The 13549-nt window shown below is 49.0% G+C and overlaps 1 protein-coding gene across 4 annotated transcripts in view; it reads left to right on the top strand.

The window, feature by feature from the left end:
* OTOF (otoferlin) overlaps window positions 1-13549 on the top strand; it is a 90814-nt gene that overhangs the window by 48111 nt on the left and 29154 nt on the right. For all 4 annotated transcript variants that reach the window (XM_006910298.1, XM_006910299.1, XM_006910297.1 and 1 more), the window contains 4 exons: window positions 1610-1683; window positions 2984-3110; window positions 3525-3579; window positions 9499-9630. In XM_006910298.1, coding sequence (XP_006910360.1) covers window positions 1610-1683; window positions 2984-3110; window positions 3525-3579; window positions 9499-9630 — 388 coding nt within the window. The remainder of the gene's footprint in view (window positions 1-1609; window positions 1684-2983; window positions 3111-3524; window positions 3580-9498; window positions 9631-13549) is intronic.

Genomic DNA, 13549 nt, shown 5'->3' with positions numbered 1-13549 from the left:
TTTTTTTTTTGCTGTTTTATATATGATATATCCCCTTATTAGAAGGGAGAAACTTAAAAATAATTCCAAAAGCATCCGTTTTCTTTTTTTAGAGCATCTTTCTTTCCCCTCTTCACATTATTACGTCTCAGACACCACGATGCTGCAAAGTGCAGACAGATCAGTATCATCCGAGTCTTTTTTCACCCACCTCATGCCTTCTTAGAAAATCATGAACGTGCCAGTGCTTCTTAAACTGAGCTGGTGCCACATGAGAGAGATGGTTCTTGGTTGCTCTTTCATTGGGATACGGACACACACCCCTCCATGTCTTGCCCAGAGTATGAAGGGTAAAGAAAAGGGCTAGGTAGGATAGGGACAGGTTTGGGGGATGAAATTGGCTCCCCAACCCCAAATAGAGGGGCTTGAGCTTTCTAGGCCATCTCTACAAGGACAGAAAGGTTTCCCCTAATCTCACATTACCCGGCATAAAGGACAAGGGTCTTGGGAACCATAGTCAAGCCTCCACAGGAATATGCATGACCCAAAGATGGGTACATTCTGCTGTTATGAGCTCAGGGTTGGAGCCTGCACCTCGTCCCACTTAAGCCTACAGGATGACAGGGCCACACCCAGGAGGAGGGATAATGGGAAGTAGAGAGAGTCAGGTATCCAGCTCATGCAATATTAATGGGGTAATGGAATACTGCACTTTACCCCCTGCTGATCCTACTCCTGGTCCCTCCTGGCACAAGGGATTACAGGTTCGGCTGCAGGGACATCACTGAAGGAACAGTGAGGACCCCTGCCCCCTTCCTTCAACCCCCCTGACTGCAGGGCCCTTCACTTGAGGGCACAAAGCCACATCAAGCCAGAAGAAGAGGTAGGAACTATGGAGTCTGCCATACGTTCCTGGGGGTTGGTGGAAGCGGGGATTCTGCAGTGAGAGGGAACAGGCAGAAGGAGCCTTTTTAAAGCTAAGACCCAAGTTAGAAGAGAAAAAGCCTATTTCCTCCTTTTCACTGGAGACCAAGAAGAATCCCAGGGCCCAGAGAGGTTGGGAAAGACAGGACAGACTTTGAGCACCAGGGCCACCCGAGAACTGAGCAGCTAGTTTCGGCGACATTCTCCAGCCCCTCCTTGGCCTCTGTCCCTCTGTGTCCTGTTCCCGACATTCTGTTCTGATGCTTTGTCTCCGGTAGCTGGCTTTCTTTCCACCCAGCTGAAGTGGGGTCAGAAACAGGGAGGAAGAGCTTCGGGGGCACTGGCAAAGTTTGGAGCTCTAAGACTGGACTGAGCGGAGCTGAGATCAGCCCAGACTCCCCAGGGGCTCCGGTTCAAACGGTTCTTTCCAGCGGAAGGCCTCCTTCTTGGTGGCTGGGGTCCTGACCTGCTCCTCAGTGGTGTGAAGGCATGGGGAAGGACGAAATGTGGGGTTTACTCTACCCTAATCCCGCCTCATGGCTCCCGGTATGGAAAGTTTGGCCCCGAAGCTATCTCGGGGCCAGTAGATGAAGGGTTGGGGTTTGGATCTCCCTTTCCCTCTCGCGGTTTGGTCTTTTGTGTTTGTGTGTTTTCCTCCTTGGATCCATCACCCTCCACCTGCTTATTCTGGCGGCCCCTCTCACAGAGCCGGGAGGAGTGTGTTTTCTGCGATGAAGCTGGGCAAGAACCGGTCGCACAAGGAGGAACCCCAAAGACAAGGTACGAACGTGCGCCCCTGCACACGGTCCAGTGCGACCCCTCGGGTGCGCCTGGACTACCTCTCCACACCAGACAGGGACCAAACCCCTCCCCTCCGCCGGCAGCGCCCCAACAGGCTCTCCTGCGATTGGCTGACGGAGCCACCTTGGCGGAGCCCGGCCTCCCATTGGCTGGCGGCGGAGCCGGGTCCTGACCGAGGTCCTTGGGGAGGGGGCGCTGGGAGGGCTGAGGGTGGAACCTGCCTAGAGCTCGGCCTCCAGCTCAGCAGGCCTGTTTATAACAGGCTCCTCCTGCCCTCTTTGCTCCCATTCTTTTTTTTCTCCATAGGGAAGCCTAGAGAATTTTAATTAGACAAGGGAGTCACAAAGATCGAAACGTGTTTGGCCAATTCCTTATATCTGGGGGAAAAATCTGAGGCCCGAGAATGCTTTTCCCTAAGCCATCTCCCCCGGCTGCAGGGAAGGTGGGGGGAGGGATAGGAAAGGCAGGGTGAACCGTAGGAAGCTGCAGTGGCCTGTGTCACTGGTCCCTCTGGAGCAGCGGGCTGAGGAAGGAGCAAGACAGTTGTTAACGAGAGGTCAAGGAGGACAAGGAAGACAGGAGAAAATGCAACGGATAAGGGAGATGCGTGTAGCTTTCTGACCCAGGTCCCACTGATCACTGTGCCCACCCTCAGGGCTCCTGAGTGCCCTCCCCAGCATCCACTGTGTGGCCCACTGGCCTTGGAATCTCTCTCCCTCCCTTTTCCCTCCGTGCCAATTCCAGCTGTGCCCTTCTCCAACTTTGGATAGCTTCTCAGAACTGTTATTCCTTCATCTCATTGGATTAATACACATCAGTACCAGGTTAGGTTCTGAATTCCATCAGCTGTTTTACATGGATAAGTTTCTTCCTAAGGCAGGGTGTGTCTATGAGGACTAGAGATATGTGTATAAAGAACCTGGTATTGTGCTCGACACGTAGTAGCCATTTAATAAACACTAGCTATCGTTACAAGAAGTCCATAACTATGCATTTTTTATCCCCTACCTACTTTCATGAATGATATTCAGTGCTAATGTAATATACAATAGAAGAGTTATATCCAATTAAAATTTAAAAAGCAAGACCAGATATAATTAAAAACAAAGATCAAGATTAGGTAGGAAACACTGTACATACTCAGGCCAAAACATTCTTAGCAGATGCTACCAGGTAAATATTGAATTTGATGGTTAGCTTCCTGGATGCCACAGAAAAAAGAGAAAGATCGTCACTATCCACGGTCCAGCCCTCCTGATCAGCCTTTCTTCTTCCCCAGATGAACCAGCGGTGCTGGAGATGGAGGACCTTGACCGCCTGGCCATTAGACTGGGGGATGGGCTGGATCCCGACTCCGTGTCTCTAGCCTCGGTCACGGCTCTCACCACCAATGTCTCCAACAAGCGGTGAGTGGGTAGAAGCTCCACATCCCCAATTGCCTGCACCCGTAAAGAGCTTCATCCTAACCCTATCCCTGCCTTCTTCTCCTGGATGTCTCTCTCACCTCTCTCCCTGCAAACGCAGAGTGCAGCAGTTGCGGGCCTGTTCCCAAATCACCGAACACCTCCAGGCCCAGGGATATCCCAGAGCTGCCCAACCCATATTTGAACCTGCTGACCTAATATCTGTTTCTCTGTTACTTCTCTGTTGGGGCCTCTGAGAACAACGAATCCCCATTCTGTCCGGCAGTTCTGGAGTGTTTGAAGACCACGATGCTGTCCTTCTGACCTTCTCCAAAGTCTAATCATTGCCAGCGCCCTCCTCCTCCCCTACAAACAATCCCCCTTACACCAGGCCTGACAGCACATTCTTCTCCTCAGGTCCAAGCCAGATATTAAGATGGAGCCAAGTGCTGGGCGGCCCATGGATTACCAGGTAGGGTGGCAACTAGAGGCCTCATGCCTTTCAGACGGCTCTAGTGGTGAGGTGGGGGTCGGAGTGGGGGTGCTCTGGCCTATGTGCATTATAGCCTCTGTGGAGGCATGGATCTGGGGATCATAGAGTACCATAAGCTGAATAAGTTTTAAAAAAATAAGGTTATTCTTGGAGTCACACATGGAAGTGTCATAAGTAGAGAAGTACAAACCCAAAACAGAGCTTGAGAACTCTGTCGATGCTGGTCAAAGCCCTCCCAGGATTTCGTGTCCAGCACTGGACTTCATAAAGTACTGGAAAAATCATAGAGACCAAGGAGCACCACCCCCCACCCCCAGAATTTCCAACAGTTAAAATAAGAGCCTCTGAAGAAAGGTATTTTGGTGTATTTTTTAAATTGCTGTTTTGTATTATTTTAATGCTGAAGTAATGTCGATCCTGATGATCTATAGATGGTGAGAATGTGGGTGGTTCTTTTTTCTTCTTTTTGTTTCTCTGTATTTTTTCTGAAATTAACAATTTCTTTTTTGTTTGTATGTTTCTAAAAACCAGAGGCAAAATGGCTGAGATAGGGAGAGATTTGCAGCTGTAGGATTGTTAACGTGGCCACAGTGCAAGCAGGATGGGTCATAGGCATAAATGGTCTCTGCCGGCGCAGGGCCATACAAGGCCACTGGACCCCAATGCAGTCCTCTCAGCCTGGGACCTGATCCTCAACTTCGCAGGGCCACACCTTCAATTTTGTCTCTTCTCTCAGAGTTGATCGGAGCCTGAGAGACTGAGTTACATGAACACAACTCACAATAGACTAATGTACAAGCTAGAAGCACCTAGTACCCATTTATAAACCGGAAACAAAGTGCCCAGGGACCATCCATTGCTCTAGATCCTCCCTTGGGGACTAATGAGACCCAGCAATAGGTCAGAAGACTGTGGGTGTATTCCTAGCATTGGGTAAGTATGCTGGCTGGTCAGGGTGGACAGAGCCTACAGGAGACCCCACCTGGCTACCACTACACTTCCTGCCCTCGGTACCAGTGCCAGGCCCCAGAATCAGTGTGAGCTCCTCTCCCAGGATAGAGCTTATCTTTTATGCCCATTTCCCAGACCCCATGAATACCATCCCTTCTTTAAAGACAGCCACACCTCACCTCACTCAGGTATGATATAATGGACTAGATGCCACCTTTCTTTGTATTGGGTACATCGGGTCTCATTTTCTCTGGGCACACCTGTCTCCCTTAATCCTTGCTTCAGTTTGTTTTCATCCAGTCTGTGACCATCTTCCCAGGGGCTTGAAAAATAGCCCCAGGCAGTGTCAAGTGGCCCTGTCCCTGTGGTTTTAGACAACCTCAAGCCACTGGGCTCCTTGAAGGTTTGGAAATGTCGTCCCCTCGCCTCTCTGCCAAAACCCAAGCACAGAGTGTCCTAAGGCTTCTGAGCAGGCTTTTCCAGGGGACTGGGCTCAGAGCTTTACTCCTCTGTGTGCTGAGAACAGGAAAATTCCAAAGAACAAAGACCCCATAGTCAGATACCGTTCCCTCTACAATGTCACCAGCCTGTCACCAGCCTGTCACATAGAAAATGGAGTTGTCATTGTTGCTATTGATGAAACTGTTCTTTTTTTGAAGGTTTACTATGTGCTAGACACTACGCTAGAGGCTGTGTGTGTGTTTTCCATTTAAGTTAATGTTATTCTTATAACCCTCCAAATATAGCTATCATTACATTTCGTAGGTGAGAAACTGAGGCCCTAGGAGGGTAAGGAGCTTGCCTAGGTCACAGCTAGAGCCAGGGTTCAAACCCAAGCGTGTTAGTCAGAGGAACTAATTTCTCTCTAATTAAACCTTTTAGACAATCGCTCTCTCTGGTCCCTGCTCATCTTCAGCATACTCCCTACTGCTTGTTTTCCAAAGCTCTTTCAAACTGCTTCCTCCTAGAGACTTTTATTAAGTACACCAGACATTCTCCCTCCCAAGACTTCATAAACATTCTGAATTAAACAAAACAGTTATATTTAACTCGGTAACACAGTATTTCCTAGCAGGTTCACTCACATCTCAACTGCAAGTGTTAACACATGTTGAGAGAGCTATGAGGATGCAAATGTGATATTATTCTTACTTCCAATAAATACAACATATAAAGCAAAAAAACCCAGCAGAAGGGCCTTTACTGTCTTGGAGAACTTGGCTTTGCTGAGTTAGACCTCAGAAAGGGCACCCAGTTGGTAAATGGAGAGAGACTTAGCTGAACTCAGACCCAGGAGGTATCCTGAGGGCTCAGAATGGCGAAAAAACAAAACAAAACAAAACAAAAAACCATGGCATACCCACACCCCTTGTTTCTTCTGTTTAGAATACATATAATGTGCAAACCCTTTCCTGATTATTGGCATCTCGAAAGCGCGAAGCCACAGTCTCCTCCCCGTGAATGTGCAACTTCCCCATCAGAGGGAGCAAAGCTCGGCACTTGGCAGAGATGTTTTCTGTGGGTCACGGAGTCTTGAATCTGTTCCCTGCTCTTGCTTCCTGGCACCAAGACCTAATACATTTTCACCTCGAAACATCTCTCTAGTTTTTTGCCTCCATGTCACCTTCCTTGCCACTGACCCTAGACCCCCAGCCTCAACTGCAATATTATCCCCGCTTCCTGTCTGGTCTCCCTGCACTCAGATTGCCTCCCCCCCTTCATCCTCTGTGATCTTCTCAAAACGCAGAGCTGGTCATGTCACATCCCTGCCACTGGGAGATGAAGAAAGGCAAAGGACGTTTCAGAAGAGCAATACCAAAGGACCCACCACCTCTCATCTCCAGCTCCCAGCTGAAGTCCTTGCAGCACAATCAGATAGCTCAGGAACAGGTCATGAAGCACCATGACTCTTGGGTTCTACCAGGACAGAGTATAGAAGTATAGATTGACATTCAGCATTGTCCCTTACAATGGCTTTCATGAAGTCACCTGGGGATTATGTCCTTTATCTTGGAAGGAGAGGGTGAAATAGTCAGTTACCAAAAGAGTCTCCCTGGTCAGCTGGTCAGTTGGTCTCTTTATGGCTCTATTTGTCTCCTCATCTTCCATCCTGGAAAAATCAAGGCCTCTGTGGATGATCAGAGAATGGGAAGGAAAGATGGCCAGTCCCCTCCTTTAGAATTTTTTTCTTTTTAAATTTCAAGCCCAAGTGATACATTTCCTCTCTCCCGAGCCCCAGGTGGGGAGAAGGCCAGCAGGAAGGGCATTCCCCTCCCCCACCAACACCACCCAGTGACCTCAGTCTCACACCCTCAGGATCCCCCTCCAGGCCTCGGCTGAGCCAGCAGAGAGCACCCTCTGGAGCCTTTCTCCACCCCTCCCCTACTTTGCTCCATTAAACCTTCTGCCCTCCTCCCCTCTCCACCTCCAACCTCTTATGTCAGAGCTTCCAACCAGAGTTTGTCTGCCATTGTTGACCCTGCTCAATGGAGGAAGTAGAAACTTTGGGTCCCGAAAAGGAGTAGGGGGCAAAAGGCTGTCATCGTGGCTGGGCCTCTTTTTGAAAAATGTAAAAACCAACCAACTGTTCACATTAAGAAGGTTAATCTCGATGTGGTTCCATAGAATAGCGGTTAGCACATCTGCTTTACACGCAGAAGGTTCTGGTTTCACACCCCAGTGCAGCCACAGTCCATGGTCTGTGGCCACGCCAACCTGAACAAGCCCGATGTCTGACCTCAGAAGCTAAGCAAGGTCGGACCTTGTTAGTACTCGGATGGGAGACCCCAGGGAAACCAAGTGCTGTAGGCATAAATAATAATAATAACCAAAGAAGAAGAAGAAGAAGAAGGTTAATCTCCTGATGGCCTATCTTAGTATGCCAAAATTGGGTTTATCTACTTCCCAGTCTTGAGTTAAAGAATATCTTTTTTTTTTTTAATGGAGAAAAGAGGATAGGTTAGTTTTTGGGAGGTGGGAATGATGAAATTTTAAAAATATATATTTGGTGTAAAAAGTTTCATAGAGGTTAAAGCTCTATAAACAACTATGTAAAGACTATTCTGGAAGGACTTCTAGTGTCTATTTGCTCTCTTTACAGTAAACTCTCAGAGCTAAGTTACTTAGCTCTATTTTTTTTTTTAGTTCCCTGAGGAAATGAACTTCTTCAGAGCTCCAGATTCTAAACTCCATTTCTTTTGGCACTCCAAATTCCAGATAGAAATGCTTGCTTGCTTAGTTCAAGTGTTACTTCAGTTAGTAAATGTTCAGTTTCCATTGCTATATACTTTCCTGGCAACATTTTTCTTATCCTCTTTTTCTTATCATCTTTAGTTTTGATGTGTGGATTTTTCTTGGCCTTTAGAATATTTATAAGACTTTGATGAACACAGTGGTTATTCTTTTTTTTTTTTATGGAAAGGGAAAACAATCCTCTTGAGTAAAATCATATTTAGAAGTTGCATCAAAGCACAGCAATTAAAATACCAAATCTCCAAAACAAGAAGCAAGAAAAGCAACCCATACAGTTTCATTAGAAAAATGTGCTAAAGTAAATGCTAATTCTAGCTTAGCAAAGGCTATTTTGTTAAAATGCAAGTTCAAGAGAGTCAACTGAAGCACTCGTAAAGCATCATACATGACTCTACCTACTTGAGAGACCAACCACTTAATTGAAGGTAGATTCTCTTGAAGAAGCCATTTGTAACAATATTTCACATTTTCTAGAACTTTCTACTGTTTATGAAGCACTTTGACACGCATTGTCTCATTTAACTCTCACACAGCCTTATGGATAGATGATGTCTCCACTTCTAGCTGAGAAAACTGAGGCTCAGTGAGCCTACATGGCCACCTCCTGTCACACTTGGTAATGCGTCATCAGGTCTGGGGCTCAGTGCCAATCTAGCAGCCCCAAATCTGCGCCTCTTTCTATGTTATCATGGCAACCCTAATACCTCAAAACCCCAAGCCAGAGCTGATGGCTCACAATGAGGGTTCAGGGGAAGCACACACACAAACATCTCTTTCTCTCTCTTTATATGTGTGTGTGTGTGCATAATTTCTTTTTCTCAGCTTAAAATCTATGAACCAGTAATCATTTCCAGTAAGCTCCACAAGGGAAAGGAGTTTGTTTCATTGATTGTTTCTGGCCCTTGGTATGTGTCCAGTAAATATTTGTTGAATGAATAAACAACTGAAAAAGTACTTCCTAGTACAGAAGTCAGATTCTGGGGGAGCTGGGCACCACTGAAAAGACAGAGCGCTCACAGCCTGCAAGCATCAAAGCAGAAAAGGTGGCTCAGGGAGGCACCAGAGCCTCTCTGGGCATTCAAACAAAGAAATTAAACCAAAGGGGAGAAACCAGTAATGTGGAAAGGGGGACCAATTACAGAAAGATAAAGAGATAGCAAGGCCTGTAGGCTTAAAATGAGAAATGCTAGAGCAGGAAATTCAGCACATGTGCACGGAGACATAGAAATCTTTAATTCTTGAGTGCATGAAGCCTAAGAACTGGGTTGGCAGCCTTCTATGAGGCAGAGACATCAATTCAGGCTGAGAACCACAGCGCTTGGAATCACCTGGGATATTTAAAAATATTGATGCTGCACCCCCACACACTTCTACCCTCCCCGCCCAGACTGAATTGGGGTTGGTCTGGAACGTGGCCAGGGCAACAGGGTTTTTAACCGCCACCTTTCCCCCAGGAATTCTAGTGCACACTGACTTAGAGGTTGTCCAGCCCACGCCCCTCCTTTATAAATGAAGACAGGCTTAGCAGGGAAATAACACAGCATCACCCAGATTAGAGATGGTGCTCGGATTGGAACTCAAGTTCAGCGCTGCTCCCTGCACCGTCCAGCCTGTGCAAGGGCTCCGATTCTGCCAAGGCCAGCTCCAGGGCTCACACAGCTTCCCCTCTGGCCTCTCTCCCCCTCTTGCCTGCAGGTCAGCATCACAGTGATTGAGGCTCGGCAGCTGGTGGGCTTGAACATGGACCCCGTGGTGTGCGTGGAGGTGGGCGATGACAAGAAGTACACATCCATGAAGGAATCCACTAACTGTCCCTATTACAATGAGGTCAGTGTCCAGGTGGGGAAAGCCTCCCAAAATGTGGCAGGAGGCTGGGCCTTACCCCGACCCAGACTCAATAGGAGTGGCCCACCCTGTGACAACCCCCAGCACACTGCCGTGCAGGGCCACATCCTCTGAATCCTCAGTCTAGATCCCAGCCTGGCCAGAGGTCACCCTTCGAAAGGAACACTGCCCAGTCACTCCCGTTCAGCTCTCAGTAGTGTCTCCATGAACCTCAGGCTCCCAAAGGCCGGGGCCCAGCTGTTTCCCAGGCCAGGGCCCTGGGGCAGTGCCATCTCATTCCAGCCCCCACCCATAGTGGCGCTGGCACATTGATGAGCACTGGCCCTGTGCCAGGCACTCTTCTAAATGCTTCAGGTGCATCATCCCTTCTGACTCCCACAACAACCATCAGAGGTGGTCACCGTCAATCCCATTTTATACCAGGGAACGTGGAGGTTCCTGGAGAAAGACCTCGCCCAGGTGCTAAATGCCGAAGTCGGGTCCTGTGTGCTCGCCCTCTCTGCTAGGCTGCCTTTGTGGGTGCCTGAACCTCTGTGGGGCTCCTTCCAGAGAACTCGACTCTTGGGGTGTGAGAAAAAAAAGCCCAGTACCCGCTCCTACTCTTTGCAGCTTTTTGAGGTGACATTGAGGTCAAAAGACCTCAGAGACCTTCTAGTTCAATCTCCCCAACTTACAGAAGAGGAGACTGAGGCCTCAATATGGGAAGGGCCAAGATCACAAAGTACTGTTGACAGAGAAAGGCTCAGACTGTCAAGCCTCAGCCCAGTGCTCTGTCAGCCACCTTAGATGGCCACCCAGACACATCATCTTGACTTTAGGCTCCAGAGGGGAACCCATCTTAATCAGCTCTGGTGAGGGATGCCCAGGTCCCCGACAGATACCTGAGCACACATCAGACTGACCCAGAAGCCACTGGCTTGGGGTCCCTGGCCGTCTTTTTTCTGGAGGGGACATCCAGACTGCTTATCCCAGTGAATCAGGCAATGAGGGTGCCAGGCTGACCCAAGTAAGGCATCTGTATCTTGTGTCTTGGCATCTGTCCTAAGGATTGTCAAAGGTTGAGGGTGCCACCCATAACTAGAGAGAGAGCATCTCTTGGGAAGCTATAGGACTGGCCCCCCCAACCCTGCAAATGCATCTTCAGTAAAAAAACCTAGGCAGACTTCTGCCCTTCACAGGGACCCAGGCCAGGGCTGGGACCTGGCTGAAATCTCCTCTGTGACCACAAATGGCCCCTGTTCTCACAGCTGGTTTCCCACTGGCCCACAGGGCTGGAGCGTCAGTGCTCAGGACATTCCTACTAGCCCCACGTGGCAACCTTCCCAGGAGTCAGGAAACTCAGGCTCGACATCTCTGACCTTACGGCAGGACACGTCCCTGACTGGAAAAGCCTCCAGCTTAGATAAAGGTCTACTTTCCCCTAACAGACATGGAGACAGGAGCCCATGGCCTTCCATGGTCATCTGATAGCAGCAAAGCCCCATTTGACTGACTCAAGGGCTCACCTTGCACCAGGCCCACGAACCTCATGTTTCATTCAATTACTTCCTCCTTCCCAAGGAAACAGCTGCTCTCCCCACTCTGTGGTTGCCCAGCAAACTCCTGCTCGCCTGCAGGGCCCAGCTCAAATGTCCTTGTCACTGAGCAGCCTTCCCTGCACTCTCTGGGTCAGAGGTCAGTGCACGTCTCTCTTCCTGACACTGGCGTCTCTGAATTGTGGTTGGTCCTTCCTGTCTCTGTCTCCCTGGCAGACTGGAGGCTCCCAGTCTCCCACATCGCTGTGGCCCAGCCCAGAGCATGGCATGTACCTGGAGGGGTTCAGTAAAACTCTGCTGGATGGACGCTCACCTGAGGGAAGAAACAAACATTTGCTGAGCATCTGCTGTGGGCCAGGCCCATGCCTGCCAACGTAGGGGCTGCAGAGCCGACAGTTTCTGCCCTAGAAGGTTATGTCCTGGTTCCAGCCTAGAAACCATTTTCTAAACTCCATATTTATATCCACTAAGACTATTCATTCCAGTCAAAGGAATCGTAAATTTGTTCTTGATCACGTTTTTGTTCTTTTTCACAAACCCAAGTAGCTCCGATATATTCAATTTTTATTTCCTCTAAACCAAGGCTTCTCAAACTCAGCACTATAGCTATTTTGGACTGAATAATTTTCAGTGTAGGGGACTGTCACACGCATTGTATGTGGAGCAGCATCGCTGGTTTCTACGCACTGGATGCCAATAGCAATCCTCCATCCAACTGTAGCAACCAAAAATGTTTCCAGACATTGCTTAATGCCCCCCAGAGGTTAATATTCATTCTTGCTGCTCTCTCTCGGGCGCCTCTCTCAATCTCCCTCCCTTCCCCCCTCCCTCCCTCGTTCGCTCTCGCTCTCTCGCTCTCGCGCTCTCTCTCTCTCTCTCTCTCTCTCTCTCTCACACACACACACACACACACACACACACACACACATATTGAGAACCACCACTCCATACTATCTTCCCATGACTCTTCCCAGCTCCAAAGCTGGGCTTTCTCTCCCCTTTCTTCAATTCCTATGTCACATCCCTATTCACTGACAAATATCCACCCAGGGATTTACTGCTTTTGGCTAATTCTGAGTTCGTGGGAACCTTCCTATGGCCCCAGTCATCACAGTAGAGGGAAGTGAGAATGATCAACATGACTTAGCAGGTTCCTAAGTGATTACAAAAGGGAGTATGCTCAGGAGATACGAGGAATATGACCACAGACAGCTCAAGGAGTGCAAAATTCTAGTTGTAGCTTCACTAGCTCGCTCTCCTGGGGTTAACACATCTCTGAGGCACCTGGCCTGGCCTTGGCCCTCCTGCCTGGCTCCAGACCTGTCTTACGTGAAGGGAGGCTCACAACCATCAGCCTCCCAGAATAATCTGACCAGACCAAGACCCCTTTGCCGTGGGTGCATCTGATCCTGGCCACTGGCATCTTCCTTCTGTCTAAACCACCTCTTCCTTTTGCCCTGCCTTCTTCTCTTTCTACATCTCAACAAATCTGGCATCACCTCAACCACCCAATATCACCAACTCTGCTTTTTTTTTTTTTTGGCTCCTCGTTTGTCTATAACGTGTTCTACTCTCACGTGTTCTCTTCTAATTACAACTGTGGAACACCACATATGCTCAAGGGTAGGAACTAGGAGTTTATCTATCATCTATTATCTATCTGTCTCTCTGTCTGTCTGTCTGTCTATCTATCATCTATCCATCCATGCAGCTATCCATCCATCCATCTAGCTCTGCCTTTCTTCAGTCCCGCATACCTCCCAGTGACCACCTCTCTCCTCTCATTCCGTCTGACTCCATCAGTTGTCTCCACCCCACTTCCTCACCTCCCAGTCATGCCTCAGTCTCTACAGACAGTTGTTTCTGCCCCACGGCTTCGCTAAAACTGCCCATCCTTCAATGCACCGAGGGTCTTGCTGTCCCTAAGTACAATGTCCACTGTCGCCCCTCTCCCTTGACTGCCTGGCTCCTTCCGCCCCCTTGCTGGCTCCTTCCCTAGGGACCTTTGGGGCCCTCCCCTGCTTTCCCCTTCTCTCTAGCTTCTCCCCTCACTGCCTTTCTCGGCCTCACTCGCTCTGCTTACTGCGGAAATGCTCTTCTTCTTGGAGTCCAGCCCTGGACCTGCTTCCCTCCTACATGCTCTTTGGGCATCTCCCTCAGTCCCAAGGCATCAGTTGCCATCTGTGCGTCTGGATCTCTACCTGTCTTTCCAGTGCTTCAGTTCCCCCATGGCCAGCACCACCTGGACATATTACTACCACACGTAGCAGTTGGTGTTTAATGTGCACTGACCACATGCACACCTGGTTGCATGCTTGACAAAGGTCATCTCATTTAGGCTTTACAACCATGCCTCCCAGCTCCTT

The sequence above is a fragment of the Pteropus alecto genome, unplaced genomic scaffold (genome assembly GCF_000325575.1).
Source record: "Pteropus alecto unplaced genomic scaffold, ASM32557v1 scaffold61, whole genome shotgun sequence".
Classification (NCBI taxonomy): Eukaryota; Metazoa; Chordata; class Mammalia; order Chiroptera; family Pteropodidae; genus Pteropus; species Pteropus alecto.
The sequence above is the reverse complement of the archived record's forward strand: the minus strand, read 5'-3'. Positions and strand labels throughout refer to the sequence as shown.